This window comes from Sinohyriopsis cumingii, chromosome 14 (genome assembly GCF_028554795.1).
Source record: "Sinohyriopsis cumingii isolate HCF-2022 chromosome 14, ASM2855479v2, whole genome shotgun sequence".
Classification (NCBI taxonomy): Eukaryota; Metazoa; Mollusca; class Bivalvia; order Unionida; family Unionidae; genus Sinohyriopsis; species Sinohyriopsis cumingii.
In genome coordinates, this window is record NC_142974.1 from 35,621,277 (window position 1) to 35,634,566 (window position 13,290).

Consider the following 13,290-nt stretch of genomic DNA (forward strand, 5'->3'; position numbering starts at 1 on the left):
TCGGGACCCGAATGGCAGAGTGGTCTAAAGCGCTCTCCGTTACGGATCACTGCCATCTCACCTCTGTCTGCGTGGGTTCAAAGTCTAGGATTCGCCTAACGTGGGTATGTGAGAAAGCTCGCCAGTAGCTTCTCGTGGGTCGGTGGTTCTTCCCGGGGTTTTTCAGGGTTCTTCCTCCACCATTAATACTGGCCGCCATGCATAGCCTATCATGTGCTGAAAAATGGTGTTAAACCCCACAACAACAACAACAACAACTAATTTAGTTCTGTCAGCCCACTCTCCTGCAGGTAGATGCTATGAAGCCCACTCATACTTGTTACATTGGAACTAAGAATGTCTGATATTCAATGAGGATATATATATATATATATATATATATATATATATATATATATATATATATATATATATATATATATATATATATACCATCTGATTATCTGTTTTGATGACAGTGAAGAGGGTAATACAATAGCTTACATCTACTTTGTAGAAGTGAACTCAGAATAATGTAACTACTGTCTTTATTCCTTGCAATATTCAGTCTGACAAAGAGTATATTTTAAAAATAATAATAACCTAATGAAAGTTGAGTGTACTGACTCCAATGCTTTCAATACATGCTCTGACTCACCATCAACCTCATTCATGCGCTCATCAATTTCTTTCATCTTCTCCTTGATCCGGTCAACCTCCAGTTTAATCTGACGAACTTTGGGATCCTTCTTCAGCTGGAACACAACAATTACAAGAAAATCATAAAATCACCTAAATGGATGACATGTTTATTGAAATTGCCATGGCATTTGTAACAATAGGTTTTATCATGTCACAAAACAAAATTCTTAAAATAATAGTGCAAATCTGTTTAACGGAAAAAAGTCTATCAGTAATTTGTCAAAGTCTGTCAGCAAATTTTGCAACTTGTCCATTGATTGTCATCATAAAATTGGCAGCAAGATGGTCTAACACTACCAATTTTGATGGAATCCACTGTAGCTCAGTTGTCTGGGCATCAGACTCCAAATCTAAAAGTCATGAGTTTGATACCTGCCCAGACAAGCCCAGTTCAGCTGCCTCGGCTTGTCCATGGGAAGAGCTCCTAACTTCCATTTCCTCTGCAGCATGGTCAGTGTGTTAAAATGTCATTAAAACCACCCGAAACCCCCACAAAATAAACCCAATAAATCAAGTATTGAAACATTTTATATTGTAGAAAACACCATGCATACAGATTGAAATATGGTCAAACAGAGAGAGGGCAGGCACATCAAAGTAGCTCCACACCTTTGGTCAGAATAAGAGTTTTGTATTGAAGGATGTGCACATGTTAACATTGGTTTTACTGTTAAAAATCCTTCAAACCTGCCAGGTGGAAGAACTGAATATTCCTGTAAATGATATTATACAATTTTGTGTTTTATATCTTTGTTTCTATCATTTCACATACAAAGTGGATCACAATGACCTTGGATGAAACCACAACAACTTTAATATGTAGTTTTAAAAACAATTAGAAAACATTCTATATCTGCTTCAGAAATTGATGAAATCATAAAATCTTATAAACTGGGGATACTTTTGCTGGTGACTAGCAGTATCTTCATGATATCTGATTTTTATTTTCATTAAGCATACATGTATTTAAAAATTTGCTGGTTTCAACTAACCAATTCACAGTGCACATAATAAGTTGTGGAGCTATTAATTTACATTTTTATTCAATTATGTAGTCTTTTTAAAACATTTTACTCAGCTATTGTCTCTTTGGAAACAATAATAGGACTTTGGTAAGACAAAATGTACAATTCATGTTTAAACAACAATGCTATTTAAAAATGATAATAACCTGCATGGTGTTTACACAAGTATTACATGCCTTAGAAAATGGGTGAGCAAAATATGGCTTGCAGCCCTTGACCTGGATTTATCAATTAATTTACATCATAGGGTGTGGCTTAAAAAAAAATCACTTTTCTGGCCTGCACCATGGAAAAATTTGCAAATGCCTGCCACAGGAAATAAAATCTATTAACAGCTTAAAATGAACATATAAGTAAATCACTAGCTGCTACCAATCAACCCTAGACATAACTGATCTAAAATTTCATTGAAAACTTTTTTATATTGGAAAACAAGACAGATTCCTCTAAACGACAAAATCTTCATATCCAAACTGTTACTTCACAGACTTCGAACTATTTAAGCAGTAAATAGAGAAACAGATCTGTTAAATCAAGTTACAATAGTTTGCTTGATTTCCCCAAATACTTCTATTCTGTGTTATAATTGGATAATAAGCCTCCAATACATAGGTATGAAACAACCATCCTTTAGGTATGACACCACCATCCTTTAGGTATGACACCACAATCCTTTAGGTATGACACCACCATCCTTTAGGAATGAAACCATCAGCCTTTAGGCATGACACACCATCATTTAGGTATGACACCACCATCATTCAAGTATGAAACCTCCATCCTTTAGGTATGAAACCTCCATCCTTTAGGTATGAAACCTCCATCCTTTAGGTATGAAACCACCATCCTTTACATATGAAACCACCATCCTTTAGTTATGAAATAACCAACCTTTACGTATGAAACCACCATCCTTTAGGTATGAAACCACCATTGCACAGGTACGAAACAACCATCGTTCAGGTATGAAACCTCCATCCTTTAGGTATGAAACCACCATCCATATGAAATATACCTCAGAGCTCTGACAGGTTCAAAGGAACTGGGATATGAAAACACCTGCAACCCATTGTTTACAAGTCTTTCGTGCAAGTAACAGCACATTGAAATCTCACAAGTCTAAAGCCTTTGCAAACCTAAATCCCTTCAAACTGAACCATGTTTCTTTTCCTGACTTTTCTCTTTTTTAACTCAATACACGTCAATGCACTAAGCAAAAACTTTTCTAATCTGTTGGTTCCAAATGTCAATTTTATACCAAAATGAATCCAGTAAACCAAAGGTTAATCAGTGCATGAGGCTTATAATGGGTCTTTCAACAACTTAAGGCAATTATAAGAGTAAAAAAAGGACCTAGATATAGAAATGCATAAAAATTAAATGAAACTGAGTTCTCACAGAATAACTATTGCAAAAACTGACTGGCTACTGATGATTTCTCAAATATATAAAGATTTTCATCATGTGGGAGTATATCTTATACCATCTCATTCTTAGGTTTAACGAGAGAACCTAGGTAAACACCAAATTCCCACAAAACCAAAACCCATCAGAACCAAAATCCCCATAAACTAAAAGTTGAGTCTGGTCCCAAGGGATTTTTGTTGTGAAAGGTTTAAATGTTTCTAAATTAGTCAAAATGAAGTTCCCATTTGTAGCGAAAATCATCTAACATATATCCAATAGAACAGAAACCTTTTTCATGAGTTTGTCATCAATCCTTGACACAATAATCTCGTCTGTGATATCTGCTGCTGTCTTCGGTTTGGGAGGGGCTTGTGGGGGTGGAAATTCTCCCCAATCTTTTGTCTTCTTTTTCTTCTGAAAACCAAAATTTAAAAATCAAATTACCACGGTTTATCTACTAATCTCAGGAGGGGAATCTAGCTTAGAGTGGTTACAAGCTTCAGATTGTAGAAAATTTGTTGTGTCAATATAATCCAAGTAGTCTGCTGCTCATAGTTGTTATCAATTTCTTACAAAAAGGAAAGTTTAAGTAATTTTATGTTTTCTTAAGACTGTTTATCCAATCACATTAACATTACAAATTAGAAAATTAGTTCTGCTGTCTGCATAAACAAAGAGAAATAACTCTTACAGATTACCTTCCCTACTGCAAGCTAGGTGGTCCCCCATTTCTACATTTACCAGTTTAAACTTAAGAAAAATCAACAGGATGATTGTGTTTGGGGGGAGAGATTAGTAGGAATGTATCCCCATTAAAACAATTTATTTGTAAAAATTCCTTTCCAAGACAAATACATTTTCCAGTCACATTAATATTTGGAGAAGAGGTAACAGGAGGCAGTGGAAGTACATGAGTATTCAAATTCTGGCAATGTCACCCTTTAGATGACTGCTCCTCTGAAAATGGTGTACTTTCTCATACTGTGAAGCAGCACAACCAACAAGTACGAACTTACAATTCAGCAATCAAAGCCATGTAGGTTTCTGCATTGATAACTGACTTACTGGCAAGTTTCTTGGGTGAATATTGTATAAGCTCTAAACCCTGGGTTTGTCCCATCAGGTAATTGTTCTGAAGTCTGATCCTTCACATCTGTGATCAGTATCACTGGAAAGAAGGCATATGCCCACGTCTTCTCCCAGATTACTGACAAAGCATCAATGGTCATGGCTTCTGGCTTCAAGGATTGGACAGAAAAAGGTGGACAGATTGTCAAACCATCTTGTTCCAAAGAGGATTATCATCAGTCAGTCCCACAAAGTGGTATGCATCAAAGTGGTTCCAAGTCTCCTGCAGTGGGCTCATCTAAAAGAAGGCATTAGCACTACAGCAGAACCTGGCTTGAAAGACCACTCCATTGTGCCCAAAAATAATGGTCTCTGAAGACAGGTGGTCTCTCATAAAGGTCATAACACTATATAATTATTAAATCTATGCATGAAAAGTTTGGTTTCTCATAGCAGTGGTCACTCCAGACAGGTCGTAATTTACCAGGGTCTCAAATATTGTCTGAGAGATACCTGGTAATTTCTACAATCATTGGCAATTATCAACAACAGATGTAAATCTTCTTTATTGACATTGCCTGAAACCTTGACTTAATATTCCAAACATGAGGTGGAAGGCATTAAAAAAGCGGCTATCTCAATCAGAGTGGCATAAGATGGCCATGCCCATCTTAAACACCATAATGGCCAGTAAAGTTGAAATCTAACCCCATATCACAGTCTCACTGGCACTAAGGTCACTCATGGGCTGGCTGGGGCAAATATGCTCAGTGGCAAGCAAAAGGGTAAAATCTTTCTGTGCATCCTCCAAATTTTTCGAGGATACATCTATAGTTATAATTTGACTAAATTTCCAGAAGCTAATATTTTGCAAGTAGCATGCTGTATAATTTTCATCACATATGTGACTGCATTGAGGGGAGTCCTGGGTGACCACTTGAATTTACAGGTCACTGACATCTGTCTGCTTGGGTTTGATTATAATAATCTCAGTCAATGTGGGTATGTGAGAAGGCTTGCCAGGAGCTTCCTGTGGGTCAGTGGTTCTTTCCAGGCTTTTCCCAATTTATTCCTCCACCAGATATACTGGCTGCCATGTATAGCCTAACATGTGCTGAAAAACGGTTTTAAACAAAAAACAACATCTCCAATATGGCAAGGGTGGGACCTGTTGCAACGATTTCTGCAGTTTCAGATATAACATGTACTGCCAGACCTGTATGTGGATTCTTCATGGTGAGTGGGGCTGCCATCAAAGTGCTATTCAAAATGCTCACAACTGACCTGGACTGAGGATGAAAACCTAAAACATAAAGGTCAGATGATTATGACTGAAAGCTCTTCTCAAGGCCCTTTCCATGCAATGTTAGACTTTATCCCATCAGCCAATGTAATGGATACATTATAAGAGATGGAACACTATCATTTGTTGCACTGACAGACATGTCTCAGGTTGTCTTCCACTACCTTAAATCACTAGCACTTTTTGCATTTTGCTGGCCGACTTTGAGACAATAGAGATTATAAGGAGACCAACACACACACTATAAAAATTACGTGAAACTCTTGAACAGCTGAAGAGAAGAAACCAGCAACTGAAATGAACCACAAATTCATAAAAACACCAGTGAATAGCGCTGCCATATAAAACATATCTGTCAATTAACAGATCAACAAAGACTAGCCAGAAATAAATTCATCCAAAAGTCACAAATGATGTACATCCAGGATAAATCAACACTAACACTAAATCCCCAAATGTTATCAATGGATAGTTTAAAACAATTTTAAAAATGTCAAATGATTCAAGAGACTCAATAAGAAGTATGTTACAGTCCAAACAGAAAGTTTAAATTGGTAAAAATCAAGTGTATGGGTGGCAACCCAGCAGGGACAAGAGGAGATAATCTGTAAAAGCTATATCCAATCATCTATTTTTTTAATAAATATATGGAATGTTGATCTTCTCATCTTTTTGGAAGGACTGGATTGGAGATGTAGTGACATTTATTTTCTAATGTTAATTTCATTAGGTAATGTATCGGAGGGAGAAAATAGATTGTATTGAATTAGTTTAGCTGATAAAGTATAAATCAAAAAGTATACAAGTCAAAGGAAAAAACAAGAATATAAAAGAGAGAAATCAATGGGGACAGAGGGAGATAAATAGTTCATAGTATAGCCACTATGGTCATGAATACTGGGTCTATGCAGTTTGTTATGTCTAATCAGTAGAACAAACATAAACCCTGATTTGCCCGCACACTCTATGTTGTTAGTAGCTGGACCTTATTTTGTGAACAAATATAACTGGCACTAATCAAAGTCACCAGTGTAATAAAAATCAAAATAACAAATATATCTGGTACTAATCAAAATAATTAGTGTAATAAAGTCAAAATAACAAATATATATGGTACTAATCAAAGTCACTACTGTAATAATAGTAAAAATAACAAATATATCTGGTACTAATCAAAGTCACTACTATAATAAAAGTCAAAATAACAAATATATCTGGTACTAATCAAAGTCACTAGTGTAATAGAAGTCAAAATAACAAATATACCTGGCACTAATCAAAGTCACTAGTATAATAAAAGTCAAAATAACAAATATATCTGGTACTAATCAAAGTCACTACTATAATAAAAGTCAAAATAACAAAATCACAAATGATGATTTTGTTACTTCTGGTTATGAAAAATCAGATTCATGATCATGAAAAAGCAATTATGGTGTCAAAAACAATGACAAATACACAAAGTTTAAACTACAGTTATCAAAACAAGCAATGTATTTTATGAAAATTTATGTCCTACAATCTTTCTACAGATGATTACAAAATTAATTCTGATGACATTCCTACAGTAACCAGCATCCTTAAATTACAAGGCAAATTGCTGACATCAAACTTACCTTTTTGCGCTTTTTACTCTTCTTTGGTTTGTAATCTAATCGGGTGATATGTGGTCTTTTCAGCCTTGCCACCTCTGCCATGTGGCGAATTTTCTCAGCTAATAAAAAACATGGATTAATTTGCAAATGGCAGTGATGCCATAATCGAAATCATGGTTAATGCATAAATCAAATTACTACAACACAGTAATATATACTACAACAAACTATTATTACTATTCCTGTTTTGAAAATTATTTAATTATCTGTTCCATATTGAAGAATCTCATTACTGTTTGATCTGAAGATGTATAATTACTTTTGATTACTTTTGATTACTTTTGATTACTTTTGTTTACTTTTGATTAATTTTGAATACTAAATTATTAAAACCTTAATGGAGCAGGAGGCTTGTAATTGATGACCTTGTATCCTTAAATTAGCAAGTCATTTACAATTTATTTATTGTTATTATTGCATATTTATATTATCCCATTATAGATTAAAATATAATATGTGTGTATAATTTAGCAAACCTCCAGACCTGCCAACCCTAACATTATCTTCTCATTGAGCCAGTCAATTCTTTTCCATAAGTCAGACCAATTTTCAGTAAGGTGTAATAGATTATCATGTACTGATATTGTTATATTGGAAAACATGCATTAAGAAAGTTCAGAAGTGTAATCGGAGACTGATACAGCAATGGTAAACACTGTGTTCAACTAAAAAGTTTGTAAAATAACCTCAGACCTCAATTGCCTCCAGTACAGTTTCACAAACTGCAGTTTTAAACCCTATAGAGCTCAATGGCTTCTTCTATCTCTCTTCTCTATCTAATCATCAGCATTTTTGTAAATTTCAAGTGGCAACAGCAATCATCTCTCCCACCAAGAGACATACTCAAATCAGCACAAGATGTCCAGTAAACGTAATTATTAGCCTTCCAGCATTTTTCCCCTAGAATTCTGAATAGTCATTTTTCTTCGTCAGTGCTGACAATTTATCTTTTTTAAAAAGGATTATTTACCCTTTTGTTTTGAACATGTATCATTTGATGCAATGTTTAGAAAATTCTATAAGTATCAGCTTAATCATGCAGATGTTTGCATAAAAAATATGTGCAGTTTAAAACATCTGAGCTACTCTTGTAAAGTTAGTCTTGTTCCCTGACCAACTCTGTTGATCCTATTATGAAAGTCAAATCCAAATCAAAAACAGACAAGACAGTATCCAAACTTTACTGCAACAATTCAATTTTCTGTAATATTTGCAATTATTCTGCAAGTCCATATTAAAGTTTTTTTTTTCCATAAGACTTAAAAATCAGCATGGAATCACAAAGGATTCTCAATGGAAAGATAGATGGGCTGACTGATGTAAAAAAATATGTGGTTATAACTTTCAAAATTCGAAAGGAAAAGATCTTATCACAAAACTGATCAAGTTGTGTGTGAGCTTTCCAACCAAATGATAAATGGGTACCATGGTAACCATACTCATCCAACTGTGTGAGCTTTCATACCAAATGATAAATGGGTACCATGGTAACCATACTCATCAAACTGTGTGAGCTTTCATACCAAATGATAAATGGGTACCATGATAATCAGACTCATCAAACTGTGTGAGTTTTCATACCAAGTGATATATGGGTACCATAGTAACCAGACTCACCAAGCTGTGTGTGAGCTTTCATAGATAGATGGATACTCTGGTAACCAGAAATTGTAGAGAGACAGGCACAAAAATTACTTTGTACCAAAAAAGATTCATCATACTATGAATCCAGTTCAAAAATGAAGCATTAATTAAAATAATTTAAATTAATTTTATCTAACCTAAATCAGTGATTACAGGTTTGCTATATCTTAATCACAACCCTAAACAAGACATAATACTAAGAACAACTGTCAAAATTATAAAAATTATGTTTGTCTTGGTATTTATATTTTTTGTTTTTCAAACATCCAGTGTTATCGTTATCGCTGAAATTGATTTCTATTTACAACTTCATGCAAAATTAAGTTGATTAATCTATTTGCATACCTTCCAGTTTATCAATATTTGCCATCAGAGTATCTTTTTTGTCCATCAGCAATTCCAATGTGTATGACAACTTCTCCATGTATTGTTCAGATGGATTCAATCCCTGGGGAGCAAATAAAAAACATCAACACAGGACAAGGAAACAAAGATATAAGTACTGACGTCAATAATCAAACATTCTGTGAAATCTGATCTAACATGTTTTTGTATGAAATCTGATCTCACGTGTTTTTGTATGAAATCTGATCTCACGTGTTTTTGTATGAAATCTGATCTCACATGTTTTTGTATGAAATCTGATCTCACATGTTTTTGTATGAAATCTGATCTCACATATTTTTGTATGAAATCTGATCTCACATGTTTTTGTATGAAATCTGATCTCACATGTTTTTGTATGCTACTATATTAACACTCTCTTGACTTGCAAAATACTTTAACACCAAACTTAAACTCAAAACATCAATGTAAAACTTTCAAACAAAAGTTCAATTAACAAATTTACTAAGAAAACACAAAACATTAATACAAAACTTAAACACATTAAAACAGAAGACATTAACACAACAGTTCAACACAAAATTTCAACACTACACTTCAACATAAAACATAAACACCAAACTTCAATACAAAATTTTCATTACAAAAACTTTCAGGACAAAATTGTAACATTGTTAATGGCTAAGCAAAAAGTGAGCAATCTCAATGACTTTCTGAAACTATTCTCATTAAGGCATGAATTTATGGTGATCACAAAATACCTAAATGTCTCAAATGACCTTCTGAAAATGTTTTCAGAAAGGACTTCAGTAATGGCCATTAGAAAATACATGAATGATTTGAATGATTTACTAAAACTGTTCTCATTAAAGCATTCACTAATGGTGACAACAAAATACCAATATTTTCTAGTGAAATGTTTCTTCAATAATTCTTACCCCATAATAATACCTTAGGAGAACTAAAACTACCTTGCAAATGTAGCCCACTCACAACAAAATCTTTAACAGTTAAAGAATAGTTATCTGCTCACAAACTTGATCCTGGGATTGGTGCCATATCCTGTGAATTCTTCAGTTATTACTGGAAAGTAAGAAACTCTCTCTATACGGATGTAACTTTAGAGAGCCTCAAAGGGTATATGTTTCTTATGATTGGGTAAGTATTATTGAAGAAGCATATTTCCGCTAGTAAAAATTGGTTTCTTCTTTAAATATGTTACCTGATCATGATACCTTAGGAGGTGAATGGAGATATATCCCATTATCTTGGAGAGACTATCTCTGGTCCCCTTAGGTATGTGAGACAGCATCCAGATAACTGGACTGGAGAATAGACTCCATGTTGGGGAGAGGTTTCGAAAAGTGAAACTTTACCCTCGCTGTTGAGAGACCCAGAAAGGTAACTTCTTGGGCCAAGACTGTAAGGCCCACCAGAATATTAGGATGAAAAATCTCTGAGGCAAAAGCTGGAGAAGCGGACTTGGTTTTTTTACATTTATGGTAGCAGAGTGAAGCTGCCTTCCAGACACATTGCATCAGAAATTTAACATAGGGTCAACAGACGATAGAGACACAGGTGTTCTGGTCTGATGACATGGATTACTACAGAAAATGTGAGTTTTCTGAAGGATTTAATTCTGAGTGAAAAGACGAGGAATTTAACTTACCACCCACATACAAATGTCAGTCTATGCAAATATATGAATTACTAGTGAGTGGCTGAAAATCTGACGATTATGAGATACCGGTAATTCTTTGACCGGTTGATCTTTGCTACCAGAAATGTCAACAACAAAAAATGCAGATATCTCACAACATACAGTACGCATGCTAGATGTCAAGATAAGTGGATTATGATATAACAATGCACTGTTAAGATGGTTTACCAATATGGACAAATAAATTGTTTATGAAACAATAGATAAATTTCAGTCCATTTTATATCAAGTTTGTGGCTTATTTTCATGGGGCTTTGGACTTTCTCTATTCCAAACCAATGGTTGCATAAACAAGCTTAAACAGCCAACAAAGTCGCCAATAAAATAAATAAAAGAAACAAAATCGTAGTCTACAACATTGGCTAAGCCATACACAATCCCAGAATATGAGAAAAATACATATAAAATTTTAGCAGCCATGCCATGATCATCTTGCATTATTTACGCTATTTCTTCCCCAAAATGATACTAAACTTTTTACATTTTTTTTCATACTTTCAAGATATTTTTTTTTCATGAACGAGAAAAATACGTGTATATAAAATGTTGGAAGCCATGCCATGACCATGTTATATCCAAATTTGTGTTATAACAGAGTGTGCTATGGAGGGTTCATACTGTATGCATAAATCAGATGTTTACAGTATGTGGATGTAATATCCTAATGGCATTTGTATAACATGCACTCAACCACAAAGAGTGTATATTCAGTCTGTCTATCATAAAACACACCAGCACTCTCCAATTTTAAAACGAATGCATTAGACCCTAAATATAGTAGATATTATCTAATGACAGATACTGGTCTATGTTTTACCAGTATCCGATGACAGATCCAGTTCTGTAATGTTAACATTGATCACAAATCTAAGTCTATCACGTTCTCATTATCTGATGACAGATCTAGGTCTGTGATGCTAACATTATCTAATCACAAATCTAGGTCTATCATGTTTTCATAATCTGATGACAGATCTAGGTCTGTGATGCTAACATTATTTAATCACAAATCCAGGTCTATCATGTTCTCATTATCTGATGACAGATCTAGGTCTGTGATGCTAACATTATCTAATCAAAAATCTAGGTCTATCATGCTTTCATTATCTAATGACAGATCTAGGTCTGTGATGCTAACATTATCTAATCACAAATCTAGGTCTATCATGTTCTCATTATCTGATGGCAGATCTAGGTCTGTGATGCTAACATTATCTAATATCAAATCCAGGTCTATCATGTTCTCATTATCTGATGACAGATCTAGGTCTATAATGTCAATATTGTCTGAGGACATATCTAGGTCTATGATGTCAATATTGTCTGAGGACAGATCTAGGTCTATGATGTCAATATTGTCTGAGGACAGGCCTAGATCTATGATGTCAATATTGTCTGAGGACAGATCTAGATCTATGATGTCAATATTGTCTGTGGACAGATCTAGGTCTATAATGTCAATATTGTCTGAGGACAGATCTAGGTCTATAATGTCAATATTGTCTGAGGACAGATCTAGGTCTATGATGTCAATATTGTCTGAGGACAGGTCTAGATCTATGATGTCAGTATTGTCTGAGGACATATCTAGGTCTATGATGTCAATATTATGAGGACATGCCTAGATCTATGATGCTATTCACAGATTTTGGTCTATGATGTTATCATCATCTCAAGACACATGCTATAATTATCTGAGGACAGATCTAGGTCTATGATGTTAATATTGACTGATGACAGATATATGACTATGATGGCAATAATATCCATGTCTATGATGTCAACATTACCTGAAAGACAGATCTAGGTCAATGATGTCAATATTATGAAGACAGACCTACAGCTATGACGATATTCACAGATTTTGGTCTATAAAGTTCACTGTCTCTGTTACTGATGGCAGATATAGTAATTTAGCAGTCCCTGAGTGAGCGCATAAAAATAAATTCTGTCAGAATTTACCAAAAAGTCCTGTTATAAAGTTCTTTACACTCATGATAACTAAAACGTTACTAGCCAAAATTAAAATCTACAATTTTTTTGTTACAATCACTAAATTTTTATGTCAGCAAAAAATACCTGTTTTACAGTATGGTATACCATCAGACAAGGTTGTTTTCATGTGTTTGGTGTATCTGTGTGTGTGATTTGGATTTTTAACATAGCTTTAACAATTTTTTCAGTCATATTGCTACGATGTCTGCATCGTGGCAGTTTATAGCAATTATGGCATCATGCCACAGACATATAGCAAGATATCCCACCCAGTCACATTATCTTGACACTAGGCTGACCAGTCCTAACACTAACCTCTTAATGCTGAATACCAAGTGAGACATCTGTCAGAACCAGTTTTATAAGTCTTTGGCATGACTCAGCCAGCGTTTGAACCCAACTTTTTGGTAATCTCTGATAGGGTGCAATATGAGATCACAAAGATGT

General features: G+C 34.5%; 1 protein-coding gene across 1 annotated transcript in view; it reads right to left on the reverse strand.

Moving 5' to 3' along the window:
- The window catches only part of LOC149783569 (uncharacterized), a 194,812-nt gene that overhangs the window by 26,816 nt on the left and 154,706 nt on the right, over positions 1-13,290 (reverse strand). The window contains exons 18-21 of the mRNA XM_089931831.1: positions 9,129-9,231; positions 7,101-7,198; positions 3,402-3,527; positions 638-734 (exon numbers count right to left, since the gene is read on the reverse strand). Of these exons, the coding sequence (XP_089787957.1) occupies positions 638-734; positions 3,402-3,527; positions 7,101-7,198; positions 9,129-9,231 (424 nt within the window). The remainder of the gene's footprint in view (positions 1-637; positions 735-3,401; positions 3,528-7,100; positions 7,199-9,128; positions 9,232-13,290) is intronic.